This window comes from Ixodes scapularis, unplaced genomic scaffold, assembly GCF_016920785.2.
Source record: "Ixodes scapularis isolate PalLabHiFi unplaced genomic scaffold, ASM1692078v2 PGA_scaffold2__306_contigs__length_199485367, whole genome shotgun sequence".
Taxonomy (NCBI): Eukaryota; Metazoa; Arthropoda; class Arachnida; order Ixodida; family Ixodidae; genus Ixodes; species Ixodes scapularis.
Genome location: NW_024609857.1, coordinates 112883731 through 112909192, shown reverse-complemented (window position 1 = coordinate 112909192; position 25462 = coordinate 112883731). Strand labels below are relative to the sequence as shown.

The 25462-nt window shown below is 46.8% G+C and overlaps 1 protein-coding gene across 2 annotated transcripts in view; it reads left to right on the top strand.

Moving 5' to 3' along the window:
- The window catches only part of LOC8027409 (solute carrier family 41 member 1), a 51377-nt gene that overhangs the window by 19617 nt on the left and 6298 nt on the right, over positions 1-25462 (top strand). For both annotated transcript variants that reach the window (XM_029982512.4, XM_029982511.4), the window contains 8 exons: positions 538-645; positions 3413-3484; positions 5693-5837; positions 8788-8934; positions 10625-10772; positions 16380-16453; positions 19914-20048; positions 23400-23548. In XM_029982512.4, the coding sequence (XP_029838372.3) occupies positions 538-645; positions 3413-3484; positions 5693-5837; positions 8788-8934; positions 10625-10772; positions 16380-16453; positions 19914-20048; positions 23400-23548 (978 nt within the window). The remainder of the gene's footprint in view (positions 1-537; positions 646-3412; positions 3485-5692; positions 5838-8787; positions 8935-10624; positions 10773-16379; positions 16454-19913; positions 20049-23399; positions 23549-25462) is intronic.

Sequence of the window (25462 nt, the reverse complement as noted above, 5' to 3'; positions counted from 1 at the left end):
ATGACAGCAAACTGGCTTTCGCATGTGCCAAAGGGAAGAAATTGAAAGCCACCAATTGTCTGCCTGCGACCACATTGATACCCGTTGAATTATCCGAACCGTGAGGTTTCGTCTTTCTCGGAACACCATGCAAGTGTGCTTTTTTTATTTCATAAAGGGTTCAATTAGTGTACTTTTATCTATTGCTTTTTTGCCAAATGAATGCTAAGAGACTGCAAACATGCATTGCATCACCTTACAATGAACTGCAGCGAATACTACGAAGCAACGAAGACAATCCAATGTGATGTGAGCGTCACATTATCTGCACGTTCACAACGCCGAATGGGCTAGGGTGGCTCGTCTGTTGCAGTTCGTCGTAAGGTTAAGCAGCGAATGGATGCTTGACATTTTTGGCCGTCTGCGAGCGTGTGTTTGCTCCCACCCGTCCACATCCAAACAAGTTGTAGTGGGAACCGAACTTGTGACGTTCGAACTTGCGGTGCAAGTGTGTGTCGTGGATGTTGTGCCATTGCCCCGTGTGCCCGTTTCCCGCAGCACTGGCAGGTGTTCCAGAAGGTCTCGGAGCTTTTCATCCTGGTGCCCGCTCTGCTGGGGCTCAAGGGAAACCTCGAGATGACGCTGGCCTCCCGGCTCTCGACACAGGTGACGCTCCGCCTCCGACACACTTGTTCCCAATTGTGCGTGTAGGTAGCATCAAGCTCGCGTGCACTTGCACCCGCTTAACCGGCCGACGCCAACACATAAGCTTCCGGTTCAATGCTAAAAGTGTGTGAAGAATCCTGGAGGGCAGCTCTGCTTCATTTTGACTACTGGGAAAATAATGCAGTTGTCGTTAGTGTCATCTAGAAAGGCGTCAAATATTGAGGGGAAATTCTGCCTAAAAGTATATTGAACTGGCTGACAAAGGTTGGGATCCGCCAAGTCAACTAAGTTTTCCCGTTTTCTTGCAGGTGAGGTGTGGCGCATTCAGTTGGGAGCCATTCATGCGACAAAACTTTTACAAAATAGAATGCATGCAAAGTAATGCTGTACATTTTATTTTCAATCACGATCGATCCATAGGCTCTTTCTTCCTACTGATGTTAGATTCAAACTTCCGGCCTATAAGTACCACGGTCATGTTGACTCGGATGAAATTATTTTCGAACTTGCTACATGTTCATTATTTTATTGATATTTGCGAATATATTGTGTGTGCAAACTTTCATAATGCAACTAGAACAAAAAATAGAAAATACATTTTGCCTTGTGGCTTTGATACAAACTCTTTTGGGAACTCATTTTTTGTTGAATGTAGTGACAAACAGGACTGCCTATTAACGAATGCTGTCAATAGTGCACGTGTGTCTGCTTTTCTCAATGATATTTTAATCCTTGTGGATGCTTCTACTCTTAACGTGCCTAGAAACCTGCTTTTGCCTCATGGCTGGAGTATGTTCAGAATAAATACATAAACAAATAAACATCTAAAATAGTGTTGTGCTAACTACAACAACAGCATTCAAACTTTTCCATGTACTTTTCTCTGCCCCCTGCACTGGGCACTCTGTCTCTTCGTCAATTTCGTCGTGAATAAAATAGCTAACCCGCTATGTTTCGATAGCAACAATCTTAGTTTGTTTACATTGCGATGGCATTCTGACGCCCAGCTGCGACGGTTGCCAAAAAAAGCAGAGGCTCTTGATTTTGTGTCCATAGCTGCTCTGGCTATCAATTGTTCAGTACTGCTTTGCACCGGTGTGCTTAGAGAAGCGACTGACTTGGAGAAGCATCTTGATTAGCAAGGTGGGCTCAGAAGCCTGGGGGATGCTTGATACATCCTTCGCTTATTTTTCATACATTTCACGAGTATAGTGGGTGGGCGTTCACCGTGACTCAGGGGCATGCTCTGCATGTTAAGATGGTTCTTTCAAACGGCCGTCGAATTCCGAGTCTGGCTTACGATGTGCACACGCTGGCTTCCTTACCACTAAGTACCGACACCATGTAGAGTATAGTTGTGACTCAATAATAAGGACCCCTTAAAGGGATACTCCACCGATTTTTTGAGCTACCTCAACTAACTATATTTTCTGACTCCCCGGCCTTTAGCCTTTCCGGTATGCTATTCAGCATCGCGAAATTCATAATAGGTATTGTGAAATCGGCAAATGAAAATGGTGCAAAAACCAATATTCAAATATTCGCGCACTTTTCAGTGCCGTGACGCCAGTGGCAGGCAGGCTTGCCAGTCAAGCAAGTAGTCTAAAAATAGAATATGCCAATCATTTGTTCCGTGCTGGAGCGCGAATACGGGAGCGAGCTTCCAAAGCACTCATTTGACACCATGCAACTGCTTCAAATCCGTTGGGAACAACTTCTGTAGTCCAAAAAGTTAACCCCTGCCTTCCACTGACGTCACTTTGTTGTTGTTGCCACTAGAGACTTTCAGTTTGAAAAACATGTGGAAGACCAAAACTGTAAATTCAATAACTCCGCGAAAAAACAATATTTTGACCTAATATTTGGGATACTATTTTAGCAATGTTTGTTGGTTAGTTTAGCAAACTTTCAAGCAAATCGGAGACAATAAAAAAACCGGTGGAGTACCCCATTAAAGGGGTACTCCGCCAATTTCTTCATGGTCCCTGATTTTCTTGAAAGTTTGCTAAACTCGCCAAACAACATCGCCAAAATAGTATCTCAAATATTTGGTCAAAATAATTTTTTTTCACGAAGTTATTGAGTTTACAATTTTGGTCCTCACCGTGTTTTTCAAACTGAAAGTCTCTACTGGCAACAATGAAAAAGTGACGTCAGTGGAAGTGCAGGGGTTCACTCTTTGGACTGTAGAATTTGTTCCCTACTGATTCGATGCAGTTTCATGGTGTCAAATGAATGCCTTGGAAGCTTGCTCCAGTCCCCGTGCTCCAGCACGGAACAAATGATTGGCATATTCTATTTTTTAGACTGCTCGCCTGACTGGCAAGCTTACCTTCCACTGACGTCACGGCCCTGAAAAGGGCGGGTATATTTGAATGTTTGTTTTTGCATCATTTTCATTTGCCGATTTCGCAATAACTATTATGAATTTCACGATACTAAATAGCATACCAGAAAGGGTAAAGGCCGGGGAGTCAGAAAATATAGCTAGTTGAGGTAGCTCAAAAATCGGCGGAGTACCCCTTTAATGTGGACATGCCGCTATAATAAACAAAAATGTTGAAGGTACAAACTGGGTAAATACGCTCATTTTTGTTTCATTATTACGGACAATTTTTAGGTAATTGGAAGTGTCCATATTGATGAGGCATGACTGTACCCATTCAGCAAAACTTGGAGGCTTCTAAAATTGGATTGCACTTTGTATTTGTGCGTGGTTTCGGAAGGGGCAACTCGTTTGGCTCGATGCATTCAATCTTTCGCACAGGCCAACCTTGGCAGGATGGACACGGCCGCAGAGCAGTGGAGGATGGCGACAGGGAGCCTCGCACTCCTTCAGGTAACCGCAAGGGCCAATTTTTTGGAAGCCCTCCGGTGCTGCAAGGTTTTTTAAGAAAGGCACGAAACTGGCAGTGCTTTCTCCAAAGTAGAAAGTTTCGGGACGAACGTGGTCGAGATCCCTTCTTGCTGGCACTCGGTTGTACGAGCACCGCATAGGCTCTCCAGAAAATTCCACAAAAGAGAAAGAAAGTGTTGAAGAGGCGTTCGTGACACCTCTCGATTTATTCTCCGTCGGTGAGAGGGAGATTTCTCTTGGTGTCACTAATCTTTGTTTGTCTCGACACCAGGGGAGTCCTGGCAATGCATAACGGAGGCAGGAGCCGGCAGGATACCTGCAAATGAAAGCTGCTAGTGAGCCGACGTTTCGGCGTGCCACGTCTGTCGGCGAAATTTCAGCTCCCATTTTGTCATCCTTTTCGGGGGTGTCTCTCCGAGCAGGTGCCGAAGAAACAACAATCTAAATGTCTTTGTTTCGGCGGTGCACGTGGGCTGGTTCAAAATGGGCAAATTTTTTTTTAATGAAATACAAAGTCCCCGACATGCTTCGAGCTTCTGCTCAAGCTTCGGTTTTTTGCAGTACTTAATGGTACTGAGAAGCGTGTTACTTTGTTTGACAAGGTGGGTTATATTATGCTATCCTAAAACGTGTCCAGAGGAAAAAAAAAAAGAGCAGTCTTGTGTTCACCCTTGGCACAGTCGCAGCCATAGCTGCGACATGTCAAGTTAAAGTCGTTGAGCATCAACGTCGTGTCCATGCATCGTGGGGTCTCGTCGGCGAAGTCTCTCGGCTCCATCCTCACAAGCGTGCGCCTCGCAGTTTTCCCCACCACGAACAGCGAGACGCATCAGCGTCGCCGCCAGTTCGTCCTTGGTGTCTTGCAACGAGCGCAACGCCATGCTCTATTTATTCCCAAGCTTAGACCGCGGCAGAAGCTGCGTGCCCGCCGGACCGGTCGGCTGCCTCCTTCTCGTCACCCAACACGTCTCACCGAGTGTGGGTGTGGGCGGAAGCGTTATGACGTGGCGAAAGAGAGGTGTACGACCGATCCAACGAGGACGTAGCTTCTGCCGTGGTCTCTGCTCGGGGGCTAGCAGAGTACAGCAACGCTGAGACGTTCGCGTCTGTTGCTTCGCACCGTACCCTCGCCGAGCTTCGGCGCGTTTGCCGCTTGGGGCAGATCAGGGGTCCGCCGCCGACAAAGTGACGCCGCGGGCCCATCTTCCAGACGGTGTCAGACGGGTGGGTACGGCTGCACCCTCCTAGTCGGGCGGCGACTCGCACCACCTGGCCGAAGCTTTTAATTTCAGCGATTAACGCCGATTAAAATTGGAATTAGGAACGACGAAGACTTTTGGCGGTGACTGTTGCCACCTAATGGGCACTATGCGAGACTCGTGCACACATGTGTGTCGCAAGTACACCGCGTATGAAGCGGGCTGTCGAAGCCACGGCGTAGCTGCGTGGTGACGCACCTGCTTTGCATGTGGCGGACCCGGGATCAAATCCCGATAGCACTGCGATGGCGGGCAATCTTTTTAAAGCCTCTGACCACGTCGACGATGGAAGCCCTACTGAGAGGACTACGAGAACGACGGACGTCACTTCGGGGGTGGGAAGACCCCACAACGGCTATCGCGGCAAGAAAGCATCGGCGTAAAAAAGTGTCGGTGAAGCCCAAAAAGTTGACCTCAATGCTCGCTGCCGATTGGCCGGTGGAAAGGTCAGTCATGGGATAATTGCCAACGGGCTGATTCTGGCGAGTAAAGGGGGTTCTGGAAAACCGCCGGGCTTTATGACCCGACTAGCGCCAGTATTTTCATTCCAGGAACTGCCGTCAAGTTTATGTGCCACGTGTTAAGTGATGCAATGAAGCGCGCCGTGAGCATAGGTGCCGGGCTTGGTAGCGTTCAGGAGAGACGCCGAGACGTTGAACTTGTTATACAATTGCCCAGCACTTTGCTACGCATATTTGAGCGGATTTCATCAATCCCATCGGACGGAAGAACTGTTGTCTCATAGTTGAGACTGGCAAAACGGCAAAGAGTAATGACAATACGGTTCACTCTGAAGAAAGAATGTGGACGATTACTCTGAAAGTTATCTAAACATTTTTAGTGAAAATAAAGAATGACCTCTTGAAGAAAATGTCCAAAGTGGTGTCTGCCAGGCCAGGGTTGCTCACATAATATTTCTCTACTGTGCCAGATCCAGGCTACAGTGGTGGGCTTCCTGGCATCTATATTTGCGGTGGTGATGGGCTGGATTCCGGACGGAGAATTCAGCTGGCAACACGCGCTCCTGCTCTGCTCCAGCAGTCTCTTCACGGCCAGTGTGGCCAGCCTCGTGTTGGGTGAGGGTGCTCCCATTACTTTGGCGGGGGCCATGATGCCCTTAGATCTGCCTGTTTGCAAACAGCGCCACAGACTCTGCAGCAAATGCATTCAAAATTGTGCAAAGGTTTTCAGGCCATGTGTCTAGAAGATTCTCGCTTAAATACCAAAATTAAAATAAATATTTAAAAAAAAATTTAATTGAAAAATAAATTGTTATAATGAAGTCATAGCCTTTAAAGTTAGGAGGAGTCTATTTTGCAAAACTTGGTTTTATTCTAAGAACACTCGCATCCCTGGAGAACAAGCCCTCTAAAGTGTGGAGTGCAGTAGGTGGCAACCCGTCGTGCTGTCTTTAATCGAGGGGAGACTGGGTATCCTACTCTTAAACTGTGCGAATTTCAGGTTTTGCTTTTTTCTTTACAGATGTTCCACGAAAACGTGTCATATTTCGTTGGTTGAGTCTGGTAACACTTTGTCATTTTGTAGCCTATTGAGGTCTGCTGAGCAGATAGGTTATTGTTCTTAACTATTTCCGAAGCCCTTGTTTCGGCTACAAAGCTCATTCCCGAAAAAGGGTCGCCTTCATCGCGAATAGTCCTCGGGACATAGGAATGCTTTCTTCTTTGTGTCGTACACCTATATTTTCTGTAGTCGGATGTGAGTTATGTGCCAATCAAACAGCACTGCACAATGCCACGGTATTAAGTCACTCCACGGGCCATCCAGGAAAGGTCACGGCGAGTTATGCGACACCGATGCAGCGTTTTTCTAGCTTCGCCTCGGAAGCGGACTATGTGTGCGCATCGTGGAGGAACAGTGGCTATTGTCACTGACAGAATGGGGATGGCAGGGAGGAGGTTTAGTAGTCCCATCTCGAGTGCAAGCTCCTTACCTTTGGTAGCACTTCAATGCCTTGTGCGTCTCGAGCGCGCTTATACTGTCGAGGCTGGTTATAACGAAGTCAACAGGAATCGGAAATCAGTTCGCAATGTCCGCTATTTCGTTATAACCGACTTCGGTTATAATGAAGTGCAAAAGGGAATGGGAAATCGTGATCGCTTTGCTGTAGCCGCTATTTCGTTATAACCGACTTCGTTATAACCGGTCTCGACAGTATAGCCAAAGTGTGGCGGAAGACACGGAGCTTGGGTGACCATAATCCTCACAGTAAGAAGCAGGACATAGAGAGGGGTGGCAGAAAAGAAAAAGAGAGTTCTGCTTTGCATGAATGTAAACACGCACATCTATCCAAAGTTCTTCCTTGAGAACAGAAGTGCATTCCTTCCCCCATTTTTAAACAGTGGGGAAGAAATGTTGCCAATTGAAGCACGTCACATCAGTAATATAGAAGAGTCTCTCACGGACACGTTTATGTGAACAAAATGTATTAGCAGATGCAACTACACTATGTTTCATAGCATGTTTCTTTTTATAACATTATGTCTGTAACGAGTAAACATTCTTTCCATTTTCTTTCAGTTCCTTAGTACTAATTTCGCAACTACTATGCATGTTCCCATGGAAATGGGACATGAGGCTTCGTTAGACCAAAAAGACCGGATGGCAGGAATGAACCTCTAAAACGGGACTGTCCTGGCTAAAACAGAACGTCTGGTCACCACCATAGGCTTGCACAGCGGGAGGCCAAGCATGCTATGGCCTCCCTGATGACTCTGGAGGGGCGCAGATTCAGTAAGGTTCTCTTTTTGTTGTGCAGCACAACAAATAGACTAAGACACTTAAGACTGCATACATGTAGGAATGCGAAAGCATTTTCTACACACAGCGCATTCCTACAAACAGCTCGCCACGTCTTTCTTTTTCACTCGGTGCTCCGGCAGTGACATCACGCTGCCCCACTGTGCAGGCGCAGCACCTGCGTTGGCTCCACGGCATCTGCGATGCATCTGCGTTGCTGTGCTTTTCTTTATGTTTAAGTGCGAAAGCATTAACTGTCCCAGGGAGCGAGCCGACATCATCAGCTTTGAAGCCGCACCAAACGGCACCTAAACTCCTTTCTTCAAGTGAAGCCAAGATTTAATGGCTTCCAGTTTTGAAGCCGCGCGAAAAACCTAGCCAAACGGCACCTAGTTTTCCCATTCCCAATGGAGCGCAGTGAAGCCGAAATCTAATAGATTTCGGCTTCGGGCCCATTGGCTGGCACCCGTCATAGTTTCAAGGAACGAGGCTCCCATTGGCCGCTGCGCGTCAGTTTCAACAACTTCCGCCCCGTCGCGCTGCGTGCCCGCACCGCCAGCGCACCGGTACGAGGAATCGGCTGGCGCGCTCGGGCAGACCGCCTGCGCGTAGGAAACGATTCAGCTGTGCCGCCACTCAGGAGAGCAGCGGCACGGCCGATGTCAACGCAGCGCAGTCACTTCACGAGGATGCGCGCAAGAGCGGGATTCATGCTTTCACATTCACAACTTGTAAGAAGTGCTTAGGTGTGCCTCGAGCCTTTTATTTCTGAGGTGCGTCTGCTTTGACCTGGAGCTCCCCGCCGGCTTCCGTGACGAAGCATCTGCATTGCTGTGCTTTTGGCCAATGGGACTTTAGGTGCCATTTTGCTCAGCCATTGGGAACTTGAGTGCCGTTTTTTGCTGCTACAGACAATGCCGGCTTCGTTCCATGGGACAGTTAATGCTTTCGCATTAAAACAGAACCTTACTGAATCTGCTCCCTTCCGGAGTCATCAGGAGGGGAGCGAAGCTGTACATGCGTATGATGGTCACCCCACATGTAGTGAATGCTGGAGGTTGCATGTTCAAAAGACACACCCTGCCATTTGCATTCTGTCAGTGGCCGTAGCAGTAGGGATGATGTGGGAGGAGCTTCTGATCAATACCTACTGGCTACAGTAGGTATTGCTGCGCACCAGACGTTCCCCAAGGCAGACACGCAGTTATAACCACTTTAATGTACAGTTCAGCGACATTCACCAACTGCCGCACCAACACGCATCCGCAGGCATGGTGATGATTGGGGTGGTGATCCTGTCACGCAAGTGCCACATCAACCCCGACAACGTGGCCACGCCCATTGCAGCCTCCCTCGGGGACCTCACCACCCTGGCACTGCTGGCACTGGTAGCAAGCTTCCTGTACACACGCCTAGGTGAGAAGGACCGAGGGCAATGATCCCCATGTGTACCAAATGTTAATTTTCTCCGATCATACATTTTCTTATTGCAGTCGTAGCGATTGCAGAGACCGGCTTCGAAATTCAGATGGAGCCCAAATGTGTTCAATCTCGCGCGCTCATCTTCTTCCTCGATGCTTGGGGCTGTCGCCACATAACGTATTGTCTTAAAAATGTGTCAAGGTTGTACCGCAAAGCGTTGAGTAAGAGTAGTGTTGTGTCATATCTATAGCTCCCCAAAAGCATTATTAACTCTTACTTTTCTCGGGTCCTAAATTATTTGTCGCAATCCTACTGTACGAGCCTCTACCGTCTCCACTCAGGTCTTAATAATGTCGATACTTAAGTGCCCCTACCTTACCCCAACCAATCCGCTCCGATCGTGGCATCCAGAGGTGAACCTCTGAGGTGCTCTAAATGAAAATTTTAATGTACCTTAATCATATGGATCGATCCTGAAGACGCGGAATGTGCAGTGCGTTTCAAGCTGTGCTATATGTGCTTACGGTCTTTGTGAACACTTCAAAACTCGAGAGTCCGCTAGACTCCACTAAAATAGAGTGGACGGATGTCCCGTCAAATTTAACAGGAGACGTGTCCGCGCTAAATCTAGCAGAAACTGAATTGGTGCATAATTATACTGAATTGCCATATAATTATATTGAATTGTTTTGTAATTATGTTGAGTTAGTATATAATTATATTAAATTGGTGTAGAATTATATTGAATTGGTGTAGAATTATATTGAATTGGTGCGTAACTAGATTGAATTGGTGTAGAATTATATTGTATTGGGTTATAATTATGTTGAATCGGTGTAGAACTATTACAGCGGTGCTGTTAAGGGCTAGTTTCCCCAGGGTCGTGTCTGCCGGATTAGAAATGATGACACCGAACTCTGGACAGCTACCACCATCTCTGAGCGGTGGCGGCAACCAGACAACTGGTTGCCGCCGTCGCTCATAGATGGCGGCAACCTTTCTTCGGAGGAAGAAGAGCAGGAGCGGAACGAGTGGCGATGTGTGCAGCAGCGCCGCAACCGCCGCTAAGCCGCTATTGCCTAAAGTTGCACTGCGTCGAGCGCTTCAGATTCCCTTGCGAAAGAAGAGCAGATCGCTTGCCTGGAAAGCCACCGCCAAGAACAGAAGCTACAGCTCCACTGCTCTTCCTTCTTCACCAGAGTGGAAAGGCTGAAAGTTTTATTGAATCGGTGTATAATTATAAACCCAATTCGTGTTGCCCACTAAACTTAGTAGGATGTAAATCCGCTAAATTTAGCGTGTTACACTTTCGTGACGCACGTAATGGGACATTCTTTTTTTAACGAAACTCTAGCCCTACACACGCACACGTAAAAAAAAAGCCGACGATCCCACCGCTAATTCATTATAAAAAAAAGACAGCCTGCAGACAGCGCCCGTGGCACGTTTCTGCTTCGTACAAAGATTGTATGACATCGGTCAAACAAAAACTGTCTGCAGGAACGTTCGAAGCATACGCACCTGCGAAGCAAAGAGGTGCATCCTCGGATAATCTTATCACCGCGTCTGCATCAAACGCCTCATCTTCCGTACGGGGACGGTTCAAGCGGGCGATGTGGACGTTGCGCCTCGTCAACCGCAATGCGAAGCGTCCGTGACACGGAACTCCTCGCGTGCATTTCAGGCGGCCAGGAGTGGCTGGTGGGGGGCATCCTGGTGGGCTTCCTGCTGCTGCTGCCCCTGTGGGGGGTGGTCGCCTGCGCCAACCCCCACGCCCGGGAGGTGCTCTACACGGGCTGGTGCCCCGTCATCTCGGCCATGGCCATCTCGAGGTGACGCCCTGTTTCCTTCGCACTGCGCTCCGCCTGGCCCGAATTGGGGGGGGGGGGGGGGGGGGAGGAGGAGGAGGAGGAGGAGGAGGAGGAGGAGGAGGAGGAGGAGGAGGAGGAGGAGGAGGAGGAGGAGAAGAAGGAGGAAGAGGAGGAGGAGGAGGAGGAGGAGGAGGAGGAGGAGGAGAAGAAGAAGAAGAAGAAGAAGAAGAAGGGGGAGAGGGAAATTTGGGAACTCTGGCAATGCGACGCTTTACGAGATCACGCTCCCGCCCCCGTACCCGCGCAAAGAGGTTGAGATTGGGCAACGAAAAAGAGGTGGTAGATTGGTCCGGCAAGCCCCTGGCCATGTAGGGGGCACACAGAGCGTGGGACGTGCCGTGGCTTTGGTGGAGTTGCAACACGGCACCTAGAAGGCGTGTCCAATTGAAGTGTTTACCGCGTCCAAAAAAGTGGTTCCTTGATTTCTGCCCGACGACATCGTACAAGTGTCATGCTTTTCGCCGCCCCCTTTACGTCCAGCCGCCAGGATCGCGGCGTCCGGCAGCACGACACTCCGGCTTTCGTCATGTCATTTGTAGCCTCTCTGGGACCTCTTTCGATGTGTGGGCAGAATGCGTTCCTGGAATCATGGTTGCGGCAAGCTTGAAAACGAGCCGATTCACCGTACACGGTTCCACCCCGGAGAACGGAGACCGAAGTGCGTCGGCCGAACGGGAATCTTGAAACGTGGCTGCAACAGAGCGGATGGATGCAGACAGCTCGCGCTGCTGGCTCTAGCTCGCCGACGTGGCCCTTCTGTCACGCTAATGCATTTTCGCGAAAAGAGATCTGACCTTACAAACTTCGATCGAGCCGACGAGCCCGGATGTAGAAAAAAAAGATGGAGTGTGTTGGACATGGTTGGTGAACGGCAGCTTCAAATGAGAAAACATTCACAGTTTGGTATTTTCGAAAAAATTGCTGAAACGCAACACTCGTGTGTGGTGCGGCCGACCAGTGGGTTGTTGCCGACGATGCGGAAAAGCGCGGGCGAGCGCGTGGCTCCGGAGACCTCCGGTGCTATCTAGCGTATGAAAACTGGGTTCCCATCGAAAGTATTTTGTGAACTAGCTACATTTCACCGGCTGTTCGATCTTCGTCTTTACTCTCCATGCGATCGGCAAACGATCGGGAATCAATGCCGATAGTAGTAGTGCTTCCTGAAATAAAATGTAAACTGCTTATCGTTATTTATTGAGTGAACTTATTATCAAACGCTCAAAAACTTATTGCTCAGCCTGCCGACTTGGAGGTTTCAGCCACGCATGATTTTGCCTTCTTGTCGCGGAACGCCTCTACATTCGGCGCTGAAATCGGCAATCACTCGTCGGCAGCTGGTCAGGGTAGTGACGACAGAAAATGAAGAGCTGCTAAAGCCTCGGTAATGGTCGAGCTTTCTTTTGATAGATAGCGCTGCGAGCCTTCTGAGCCACACGCTCGCCTGGGCTTTTTCCTACGATCCACGACTGTACACAAATCACTTCCTGCTAACTTCAAATTTCCCTTGAATGAGGCAAAATTACATGCCTGTGCACTTTGTTGTAATTTTAGTTTACACTGCTATTGAGGCAGCATTATCAAATGCCATGTAAGCCAATACTGGCAACTCCCGTGGGATCGCAGTGCCTCTGGCGAGCTCGGAGTCTCTGCTAGCAGACAAATTCTCTACAATGCATTGATTTTGCCTATCTCCATGCGTGATGACCAATGAAAAAAAATTGTCACGGGTATTCGCTGCTTTGAATGTTAAAAAATAGGTGCAACATCATGAGTGAAGGACATTTTCTTCGCGTGGGAATTATGTTAAAGCTTTCAGGGTGCAATTTTAGGGCTCTCCTGAAGAAAACACTCTGTCACAACTTATGTAAGTCAAGCAAAACATGAACATACCTTCGCGCTGTTTCTTGAAGAAGGGCAATGTACAAAAATTTCAGAACATAGCTGCATTTTAACTTTACTGTTCTTATCAATTAATTGTTGCAATTTTCATTTGTTATGAATGCCTTACTGTTCTTATCAATTAATTGTTGCAATTTTCATTTGTTATGAATGCCTTGCTTGTACAATTAAACCTGGATGTAACGAAATCCTCTATTTAACAAACTTTTTCAATTCCCCGACGCGATCTTCATAGAAGTGCTTGTATTTGTGAACTCCATGTAACGAAGTGCTCGCACTGGATAACCTTGATTTAACAAACTCGCTCCGCCGCAACTCCATTTTTTTTTTTTTTTTTTTTCGGACTCTGATAATTCAATCCTTTTCGATATTTCGGACCTAAAAACGGAACCGTGACTTACCCCATAGAAATAGTGCATATTCACGAACAATGTTTCGGACAGCTTGAAGTCCGAAAGTTTGGTTATTCGGACAAAATTGTCGTTAGCAGTCAGCGGAAAACACCACCGAGAAGCGGCCATTTTAAATTCTATGTTGGCTGCAAATGGATTGGCTTGATTTGGCAGCGCTACTGGCGCTACTTGAGTACTTCTGAGTCTTACCGCTAGGTGACGCTATGCTAACCCTTTTTTTTTTCCATTTAGCTGCACGTCAGCATCATCATCATTATTATCATTTTGTTTTTCCCGTTCCTTAGCTTCGCCATTTTGCACTCGTGATTTTGCGCCTCTTATCTCGTTCGCACAACGCTGGCTTGGACGTCCTAGCCCAATCTGTTGTTCTGCCGCCGCGATGTGTCATTAAGGAGCGCAGAAAGTACTCGACCATAACGCTAGAAAAGAAGGCAGCGATTCTCAAGCTAACAGGAAGTTGCCAAATGGAAACGGAGGCGTAACCTGAAACAAGGCACTATTTACAGCTTTTTTAAGCCCAGTCGGAAGTAATAAATGCAAGTTTTGCAATCTGCTGATTTTTCCGACTGCTCTATTATTTGGACGTTTTTTCGGTCCCTGCTAAGTCCGAATAATTGGTCGGCGACTGTACCTAAAATGCAGATATATTCTTGTCCAATTGCCACCAAAGGCGAGCAGCCTTTGGTGCCTACCGCGAGGGAGGTCTTGGATGCCATCGATGTATTACGCCGGGTCGCCGGCTCCCAGGACGACGACAGCGCTCTAAACGCTTTGGTGTCCTTTGAGCGCTGTGTGCTGCCTTCGCTCGCGCGAAAGACACAAGGCAAGCTTACAGACTTCTTTTCCACTAAATAAATGACGTGGTGAGTTTGCCCACGTGGATTTTTAATTTTCGCTTTCTTTCCACGTGTCCTCAATGAGTTTTTCCACAAAAACTGTATGTAACGAAATCCTCCATATAACGAATTATTGCAAACTTTTATCCATTTCGTTATATCCAGGTTTAACTGTAACCGTTTTTGTCGAATAGGCGAGCTGGCTAATCCCGTTAAGATTGTCTCCGAATGAAGAAGCAAACAGCAATTTTGAACCCCATACATTACTGCGATGTCAGTATGCTCTGGAAGAAGTCGATTGTTGCCATGCAAATCTGATGCCATCACTGAAATTAATAAAAGCAGAGTAACAAAAAAGCACATTTCTTCCACATGCAAAAAAAAAAAAAAAGAGGAGAGCGTTGTAGCACAAATAAAGGGGATTTCAGTCACATTTTCTGCTTTCAATGTATTCAAATTAAAAATGTTCTATCAAGAAAGCTAGAAATTAAATGTGGCATCCCTCAAGGTTTCATTTTGGGACCAGTGTTATTGCTCACATATATTAATGATATCATGACCATTCTTGATTCACCAAAGTTGGTCATGTTCGCCAATGACACAAATGTATTTTTCACTGCTAGGACTAGGACTCGCAGGGCCTATACTTTTCCATTGCGTCATCTGCTTCCGTATACTCTGAGTCTGCTAGAGGCACCACTGTCGCGTTCGCCGCTGCTCCCATGAGTTTTCGGAGGAGTTTCCAGTATCGGCAAAGCTGGCGTTATGTTGGAGAAAGAAAATATAGAGTGCTACTTTAAAACAGTGCCTTGATAAGTCAAACCCGTTGAAATCGAACTATCAAAAAATTGTCTACCAGTGCGATGTAATGGGTGATTCAATATAAAAGTTTTAATGAATTTGACAACAGACAAGCACGCCACATTTAGGAAAGTTGTTTACTCTCAAAAAATCACTTTCTGCTGACTAATTAGCCGTTGATAAGGGTGTCTGTACGTCATGAGGGATGCGCCATGCGGTTATTCAGTGGCCGCTTCTTCGTTTTTCAAGGTCTCACCGACTCACCCTATCCCCACTCCCTCCACAAAAGATTATTTTTTTTTTTGTTCCAAACAATCGACGCGGTTGCTGAAAAAAAAAAAAAAGAAGAAAGCCACCGTGCTCTGCAAGCTGGCATTCTCCCAATGTGGCCACCCTCGTTGGGGGAAAGCCAGCTTGCAGAGCAAAACGGCGCTCTTGGCAGTTCGATGTATTGGAGGGGGGATCGGTGGCCGAGTGGGCTGAAGCGCACACCCAGCTCGACGCGCGTGGAGCGAAAGCTCGTGCTGCAGAACCGAGGGATCCTGGGTTCGAGCCCCAGCCCTGCCCGTTTCGATCTGGATGAGCATCGTACCGGCGTGCGGTCGTGCATCACTACTGCGTGGTGCACGTTAAAGACCCCAGGCAGAGCGGTTGTACTGCACTGGCTAAATTGCTCATCTACAGCGTGTGACTCGTCGCAACTTTAATGGCAGACCAACTACACGCTGTATAAATATCCCCACAACCCAATTATTATTATTATTTAATGTATTGGGAGACGCTGCAATTTTTGTTCAATGTAACCACATTTTTTGCTATGCATATTCATTGCAGCTACTAGTCTGTTCAGAAATACTTTGATACAAGGGATAATTCGAATTAATCGGATTTGACTGTTATAATAAAATTTTGTTAAACATTTTTTATGATCTTAAAGGGACACTGACAGGGTATTTATGCATGCCAAGGTTTTTATTTCTACATGACATATGAGAGCCCAACTACCCAGAACACAACTTACGGCTCGAAATTCGTTTTCTTTCTCCTCGAAAATTGCCAATTGAGAACTGGCCGGTTTGGGTTGCGCTCACTGTCTTCCCCATGGTCACATGGTGTTTCCTATGGTATGGACACGACCACCGAAGAAAATCGAAGTCGTGGGTCATCAAAGGCACACACTCAATACTAAAAATAGACAAAAATATAATACCCTTTTTTGTGGCTTCTAAAAAAAAATGCAAATACGTTGATTGAAAAAGAAAAAAAAGAAAAGTAGCACAGCCATGTGTCTTCCAATAACTTTCTCTTCCTTTATATTTCTTCTACCTCCCCAGTTCAGTTTTGGTTTCAAGCAGTAGTGTTTTTTTACTTTATTAAAAATATATGATGGTGTAGCAATATATTGATTGGGTAATCTTCTGACACTGTAATAGATTGCCTGGCAAAACATAAACAATATTATTTGGTGGGGTGTCAGTGTCCCTTTAAATTATGGTCGTTTCAAATTTCACAAAACTTGAAGCTCACGGAAATTGAGGGTTTGCCGCTATTTTACAGGATTCTTGCCCTGCGAAGCTGGTCGTCACCTCAAATTCAAAGCAGTTGCTTTTCTTTTCCAGTGTTGGAGGATGTATTCTGGACTTTGCAGTATCCAGGTTTCATGGAATTGCAGTCTTTCAGCCTGTTATTAATGGTTAGTAGCGAGTCGACTGCATCATTCTGAACGTAAGGCAGCAGTTAAACATTGGACTTGTCTAATTTTTAATACGTAATAGTATTTTGAAATGTATAGTCCTAAATTTTTTATACTAACAGTTTTGTGAACAGCAATCTCAAAAATGTATTAATTTAAATCCAGAAAGGTCACTAGTTCTAAGAGGCAAATCGGAGCACAATATTTGAGCCACATTGCAATTAGCTTTAACATGAAACTATCTTTATGAAGTGGGGACAGGGTAGTGCTCTTCCACTGGCAATACATGTGTTGAATCTGAAACATTTCAAATTATCAATTAGATTTCTAAATGCGTGGAGTCAAGCCATAGCTACGGTAAAACCTATTTTCCGTCTCATTAAAACCATGCAGTACAGCCAAAGCTGCAGGGGAGAAAGTGTATTTTGAACTGTTCAAGAGGAGGGAAAGGTGGAATGGGGGAATCCCAGCCCTTCTTTCCCGTTCCTCCTTTCCCTCCTCTTGAACAGGTTGGCATACGCTGTCTCCCCGGTAGCTTTGTCTGTATTGCACGGTTTTAATGAGACAGTATAGTTCTTCTACTCTGTCTCTTTCGGCAAGCTGCAAAGGAAGAAAACATGGTAAGGAATGTTGTAGCGGGGTTGTGGAGAGCCATTATAATCGGGCAGAAACAAACTAAAACTCCCTAATAATTACATCATATCCGCTGTTGTTTGCGTTACAGCCAAAAAGAAGGATGAGAGAAAGCGGCCTTGGCAAACCGCAGCACATCTTTAGCTGTAAACAGTGATTGCATACATAAGGAAATTGCAAGTAAAAAATTATAGTGCCCTTCCACTTCACGTGAAGTTGGAGAACCTGCAAAGCTGTTATTTTACGACCTCGAGGACGATGTCTAGGATGTCTTGGACGACCTCAAGGATGACCTCGAGGACGATGTCTAGGACGACCTCAAGGACGACTTCTAGGATGACGCCTAGAGGACGACGCCTAGGACAACCTCTCGGATGACCTCAAGGACGATTTCTAAGATGGCTTCTAGGGCAACCTCGAGGACGCTGCTTAGGACGACCTCCTGGGCGACCTCAAGGACGACGCCTAAAGATGATAATGAGGGATCAGGACCTCACTATCTAATAATGCTAAGGAAGGCTGACTCACGCTGGTTGCCCCATCTTTTAATCTTTATTTATTCATACTTGCCACGACCAATGGGGAGGTTTCTGTCAACATCCGCATATGCATTTTTTCCGAGATCCTAGCGCATAACAGCTTCGCTGTAAAAATGCGCATGCGTAGAACCCCCTGCAAAATTCACACTCCCGACCAGCAATTGCCTTGCGTGCGCGCAAAGCTACTCAGCTCTCGTGTCAGGTGGCGTGTTGTGCGGTGAAGAGGCACTAAGAAGTGATGGCAGGTTGCAATGCAAGAGCTCAACTTCAACGTTTTTACAACGGAGCTGTTAAGGGCTAGTTTTCCCAGTATTCTGTCCGTGGACAAACAAATGTCGACACAAAACTCCAGACAGCTACCGCCATCCGTGAGCGACGGCGGCAACCAGACCAATGGCTTGCCAGTTGTCTGGTTGTCGCTGTCGCTCATAGATGGCGGCAACCTTTCCAGCGTTTCCACTCTGGTTTTCACCAGAGTGGAAAGGCTGAATTTCTCTAGGCGCCGTCCTAGGAGTCGTCCTTGAGGTTGTCCTTGAAGTCGTCCGAGAAGTCATTGTAGAAATCATCCTTGAGGTCGTTCGAGACGTCCTTGAGGTTGTCCTAGATGTTGCCCTCGAGGCTGTCCTTGAGGTCATCCTAGACGTCATTCTTGAGGCCGTCCTAGACGTCGTCCCTGAGGTCGTCGTAGGCGTCGTCCTAGTGGACGCCCTTGAGGTTGTCATAGATGTCGTCCTCTAGGCATTGTCCTTGAGGTCGTCCTTTAGGCATTGTTCTAGACGTCATAAAGATAACTGCGTCGCTGGTCTTCCATTTTCACGTGAAGTGGAAGGGCTCTACACTTTTTTTCTTCTCGCTTTATAAAAAAAATTTTGATTAAACTTTTAGAAATGAAAGGCAATAAACTCTTCTTCTAAATTCATTTTTTTTTATTTTTACTTTAGGCAGCAAAACTGACTTTTTCACAACTTTAGAAATGTTTTTTTTCTGTCAAGTGTTTTGTTCCACAGCTTCAAACATTTTTCATTTGTAATACATCTACAGGGCTTCTAATAGAAAAAGTTTTAATTGTCAGGTGCAAAGTGATAATTACACAAAACAATTAAGAAAAGTGCTAATGTTTATGGAATTCGTTGAAGTTTTTTTTAAAAGTATTTAACAATAAAAAATTGTATAGTCATCGAAACATAGGAAGCTCAATGTTCTTCTAATTACAAAAAATAAATGGAGAAGCATTTTAAAAAGAAATTTGTTTTTTTACTAAATTATTGAATGATGCCTAGTTTTATGCCCATTATTAAAATTCAAACCACGCTCACGTCATTAAAAAAAAATTTGGCAAAAATATTTTAAAAAAAGGTGAAAGGGCAACTCTGCTTCATTTTTGTTTTTGAAAAAAACAATGCAGTCCTCTTCAGTATCGCCTAGGAAGACCACACATCAAATATTACGACCTAGTCCTGTTTAAATGTTTTTTAAACAGTCCGGCAAACATTGCAACGTGCCAAGTTGCCAAAATCGGCTGACTTCAGCGGGCGAATTGAGGCACAACAAACAGCACGGTCAAGGCTGTGGCATTGACGTAGTCAACAGTGAGCTAAATGTCATCACCATTGCCCCTTTTTGTTTGTTTTTACTTCTCTGTCAAACGTAACGGGTGACGTCAGCAATGTGTCCTCTCTGCGCTTAGTGGTGTCCACGTGATTGGCGTTGTGCCTGCGCAGCGCGCTTCTTGGGAGTCATCCAGCCGTCCCACCATAACCGCCGTTGCACATGACGCTTGCGCCTGGCATGCGCCCACCTTGATGGTGGCCCCTCGGCCCGCCCCAATCCTGCCCGTCATCGCATAAAAAATTACGTGGCACCTCATACCACGCAATTGCCGCATTCTTGGCAGCCTGAGGCCTACGTTGCCAGACGGAGCCGAAGTTTCGGTTTCAGTTTCTGCTCACGTGTAAAGTAAGATTTAACAATATATACATGTCCCCTTTTTCACGAAGTGAATGGCGTAGTGTCTTTTATTAGTGATTTTTAATGTAAAATTACTCATTATCCCGAAAATTTCAGAATTGAACAGAGTTGACCTTTAAGTACCTCGGGGTAAAGAGCCACAAATTTTCTCCTAAAAATCGTAAATGGTTGAGCGTGCAACATCTGGGACGTTTGACATGGAACGACCCGTACGTGAAACAGAGTAATACGAGCTTTGCTTCTGCGGTGCTATACGTGGAAGGTAGTCTCTGGCCCTCCGTCTTTCGGGACTGCGAACACGCCTCCATGTGGACGTGCAGGTGTGGGTGGCAACCTCGTGGCGGTGCAAGCCAGCCGAATCTCCACGTTCTTGCACCAGAGGGCGGTGCTAGGCACGCTACCTGCTTCGGATCCTGCCATCTGCATCAACCCCTGCTCCGCCTTCTTTGGGAAGAGTGAGTGTGCCCTGCCTCTCATTTATCCTCTTTATTTACCCTTTGGAGAAAGGCAAACAAAACCAGTCTTTTAGGACACTTTGGTCGAGCCACTGTAGCCCACTTAATTTGCCAAGATACAATCTGTGTGTACCATAATTGCCCACTCTTGGATTACCTTTTTCTTCCATAAATGCGGTGCACTTTTGGAGGGAGCGCTTAGAGTCTGGCGCAAACGGATCGAAGGCAGAATTGGATTGCGCACTCCAGAAGGAACGAAGCAGGCGAAAGGCACCGGGGGAGGCGAAGACGTCGTCAAATACGGCCGTGGTGGGACTTAAACGTAACAATTATGCAGTTTGGAGGAGATTGTGGTCGGCACGACATGAGGACGACGCTTGCACGCCTGTAGGAGCGAACCCTGTGCTGAAATACTTGGGAGATGGCACGCTTTGTGGTTAAAAGTGAAGCCCGGGGATTTCATTTTCTTTTCACGGCCCTTTTAAAAGCGAAGAACCGGGTAAGTGGTAGAATATTATATCCGTTAAAATGCTGCTAAAGTGTACCTGAAGGTCTTTTTTTATGGCTCAAGTCCGAATTACGCACCCTAAAACATCCTAGACGACCCAAAATCACGACCGTGCGTAGACTTCTTTTTCTCGTTAGTAATGTGAGTAAGCGTCGCATTTTTTCTGAGACGATTGTAATATTGGGCTTTTTAGAGGCTTGGCGCCATAAAAAGACAGTCTTAGAAACTGCTCTAATGCCCTTTTAAAGCGAGGGCTGCCGCGTGATGTGACCAGTATAATCTATATTTCTTTCTAATACCGTAAAATTCCAAGAGAACGCCCGCCCCTGAGAGTTCGCCCATCCTGTTTTTCTGGCTAAATATCTGTACCATAAAAATTCCGAAACATCGCCCGCCGAAACATTCCCGTCGGACGTCACGCAGTGTCCGACGGGTATCGCATCAACCGCGCAATTTTCTGTACCGGCACGTCTGACAAGCGAGTTTATAGCGGGTTCCCGCGTTTTTGTCCGCGATCTGCGCGTGCGATATCGGCTCTTGTATCACGCGAGTTGTTCCCACGTGTGTGTTGCTCTGTGAAATGCGAATTTGCTGCGTCCGCAATCTGTGGTAGCCCTTCCCGTGACAAAGTTTTTAGCGGATTCCTGCGTTTCGTCCGCGATCTGCGTGTGCGATCTTGATTTCACGTGAGTTGGTCCCGCGTGTATATTGCATCGTAAAATATTAGGGGTGTGCGAATACTCGAATATATGAATTTGAATCGAATAGAAAGTTCCCGAATAATTCGATTCGCGAATCGAATTCCTAGTATTCGGTCACTCGTATATTCTATATATTCGGCCAAAAACGCGCAGTCGGCGCGGAGCTAACAAAAAAGACGTTTTTTCTCCCGATGTAAGTGCCGTGATGTTAGACAGACCATGCGAAAAACTGCTCTTGGTCCTACCATTCCACAAAAATTTAACGCACACGTTAGAACAAAGAAAAGTAACGAACGCTACAAACTTTATAGCACGCAGATTTACTCGCGATCGTGACACAATCTAGCCTTGAATCGCAACCGAAACATCCCGTTTGCGCCACTTCCAGAGAGGAATTGTTGGGAGGCCGGAATCTCACGCCATGCCCTTCTTTTCACGAGTAAAGCCCCTTGTTTCAAACTGAAGCACCGATGGAAAACATACTTGCTGCACTCACAGAAATCGGCGACTGCACGATCACAAAAAGAAAACCACGTTAACCACGCCGATGAAACCAGCCGAGTTATCGTCGTCATTCTTTTGGAACCGCAAGCTGCAAATTCTGATTCGGAACGAAACGGAACGGAAAAATAGTGTGCCTAGATTTGAGAGGGTTTCCAATCGTTTGATAGCCGCGTTTGAATTACGAACTGCGAGAAGATGACAAAAAGACGAAAGCGTCGATCGGGATCGGGCAGGCAGGGCAGGGAGGGCAGGCGTCGTCGCCCTTCTGCTTGCTCGCCTTTTTCCACGCGACAACACAACACATGCACACTTACGACCAATCTGCGCTGGAGCCTTCTCCGTGGTTTTAGTTTTTAAATCAAGGCTCTCTAAAACAGGATAGACAGACGGAAAAATGAAAGCGTAGCTGCAGAAAGCGTAGCTGCAGTCTTGCGCCATCTAACTACATTTTTTTTTTGTACTTCACATTATATTGTTTAAGCCTGTTTACTCAGATTTTACACCTATCTGTTTATTTATGTGAAATAAAATCCCGGGTGCCCTTTTTTTTCCTTAAAATGGAAACCAAATATCGCAAAACGCCCTTTTTCGGAGGTATACAAATATTTATAAAAAAAAAGTCAGTGTTAGGTTGTGCTTTTAACAGGAAAAAAAGGCATGCATGGCTGTAACTTTGGTTTTTTTCTGACGTTTAGGGTAGATAGATTATATTTGTGCCAAAAAATTGAATCTTTAGTGCCCAACATACAACAGCAACTGCTTTTATTTTTTTTTTATTTTTTTTTCACCAGAATATTTTTACATTTTATCTTTTGTTCCGTACAAGATGCATATTCTGCAACAGGCGCATCCTCTGCACATATACTAATAATCTCATTCGCAGCACACTTTGAAAAATTCTTACAAATAAAATTACTATTCGATTCGATATTCGGCTTTTTTTTATTGATTCGATTCGGTAATTGATTCGAAAACTACTATCCGGTATTCGCACACCCCTATGAAATATGATTCTGCTGCGTTCGCGACCTGCGGTATTTTTTCCCGTAACATACAAGTTTGTAGCGGATTCCTACCTTTTCGTCCGCGATCTGCGCATGCGATATCGGTTCTCGTGACAGACAAGTTTGTAGCGGGTTCTTGCGTGTTTATTGCACCATAAAACTTGCATCTGCTGCGTCCGCGATTTGCTGTATTCGTTCCCATGAGATGCGAGTTCTCGGCGGATTTCAGCAGGTCTTTAGGACCACGAAACGCGAATCTGCTGCGTCTGCAACCTGCGGTATCCTTTCCCATGACACAGGAGTTTGTCGCGAATTCCCGCGTGTTTATCGCATCGTGACACGCAAATGTGCGGTGTCCCCGATCTGCAGTATCAGTTCCCATATCGTGTGGTTTGTAGCCGGTTTTTGAAAGTTTTGCTGTGGCGTCCCCAAAGGTAGCCCGCCCCATGTTTTTCACCATTTATCTCTTCATTTTGGGAGGATGTTTTTTCGGAACTTAACGATAAACTTATTGAGATGCACGCGAGTGAACAGAATGCCTGTTCCAAACGCACGTGACCCAAGGCGAGGGGACGCTTGGGGAGGTCTCGCAGCGTGCTGGATGCACATATGCTCCGCGTGCCCTCTCCCCCAGGTGTCCACGCGAGGACAGCGATGGTGCTGCTGCTCATGGTGATTCCAGGCCACCTGGTATTCACGTACGGCATCCGCCTGCTCCAGGCGGGGCACACATCGGTCACCCCCATCTTTCTGGTCGTGTACCTCACCGCAGCCGTCATTCAGGTGAGCGGGGAAGGGGGGCGGGGGCATAGTCGCACTCCCCGGCTGGCACCGGAAATTACCACGTCCTCCCTTGGGGTCCTTCCATCTTGGCCCAGCGACATCATAAATACAGTAAAACCTCGTTAATTCGGATCTCATGGGACCGGCAAAAATGTCCGAATTATCCGAAAGTCGAGATATCGAAAGGGCAAAGAAAACTGTGCGAAAACGTCTCCCTGTGACATATCTTTATTTTGAGAAGAAATCTGTTATTACCGCCTGCTTTCTGGACGACACTTGGGCGGAGACGACAACTTTCCTTAGCGCAGTCGAGTGCTCCACCGCACTCGCACTGACGGAGCTATGCATCCCGTGCGCTGACAATATAGCACAGCAAGGCCTCTTCTAGTTTCGGGTGCACCACCTTCCTCGGTTGCTTTCTTTTCGCGTTGAACTTCTCGCTCTCGAAAGCCCGTAGGATATCGGCCTCAATTTTCACGTACGTGGCCAAACTGTTTCTCTTGACGTCGTAACTTTCCATCACTTGTCGAGAAACGTCGTCCTTCAAGGCCCTCAGTATTTCCACTTTCGTCGCTAAATTCTTAGCCTAGTACAGCTGCAACGGAAAACGAGTAGCACAACTGACCAATAATCGGAGCGGCAAAATCGCAACACCCGGCGCTAACTTTCCCGAGCGCGCCGATAACGAGAGTGCCAATCACGTTGCATTTTTCAACGCGGGGGTGGCCGGCGAAAAGTTGAGGAATAAGATAGCTGTTAAAATGGTGGGCTTTAGGATCCCCGTGTTGAGGCATAAAACGTGACTGTCACTCTCGCTATCGGCACGTTTGGGAACAATAGCCTTGCGTGTCACGATTTTGCCATTCCGGTCGTCGGTCGCTTGTGCTACCCTTTTTCCGTTGCAGCTATGTTTCTGGTGCTTCCATGCCAGGAGAGTAACGCGCTGAAGCACGGCAATCCAGAGCAAAACTGGTGCGAAACACGGAGAATTGGAAGAGCGAAGAACCATGGGAAAACCGGAAAAACCACGTGTGCACCTCGGATGGATAGCGGTCATACCCTTTGGAACGGACGGTAGCTAGCACCAATTGCCGAATTCGTCCGAATTAACCATAGTGCGCCGCGTTCCCTCCGAATTAATGAGCATTTGCTGCCATTGACTAATACATACGTTCGACGGGACCGGATCGACAGTTCAAATTATCCGAATTTCCGAATTAGCGGGGGTTGAATTAACGAGGTTTTACTGTAGTGTAATATTTTTATCGACCGCAGTCTCGGCGGTCGAGCAGCAGCGAAGGGGATTGTTGCAGACGCTCGTTCTGCCGCATCATGTTCGGCAGCCAGACAGTTGTAGGAAACTAAAGCGAAAACGAGATGAGGCACCACATAGAGAGCAACACTTGCATTCCTTCGTACTTTTTACGAGAACATTTTTGACCAACCACAAGAATCGCGGCGTTTGAGGGCACAACAGGCCGGCCTCTGTACGTAATTTGTTGCTGCTTCAAGACCACTTTCAACGCATGGGTGGTATGGGACGCCGACACGCCGATTAAAGACGTGTTCGAGGCATTGTAGCCCGTGGCCACCCATTTTCGAAAGGGCAGAGCCAGCAGCCGCCCAAGTACGACGGAGCTGGTAGTGGGTGGGGTAATGTGGAAAGCTTGCCGAACGTTTTGTGAGCCGACTTCGTACACCGAGAAATGGTTCCGCCATTTCAGTAAAGTGTTTGGGGACGTCCTCAGTTGGCCCCCCATGTCCCTTGTCGCCCCTAGTCATGCCAACATCCCTAATTGTCCCCACGTCTCTATTCATCCCCACTTCCCTGGTTGTCCCCCTATCCCTAGCTGTCTCCAGTTCCCTAGTTTCCCTCACGTCCAGAGTTTTCCTGAACACTAATTTCTATGACAA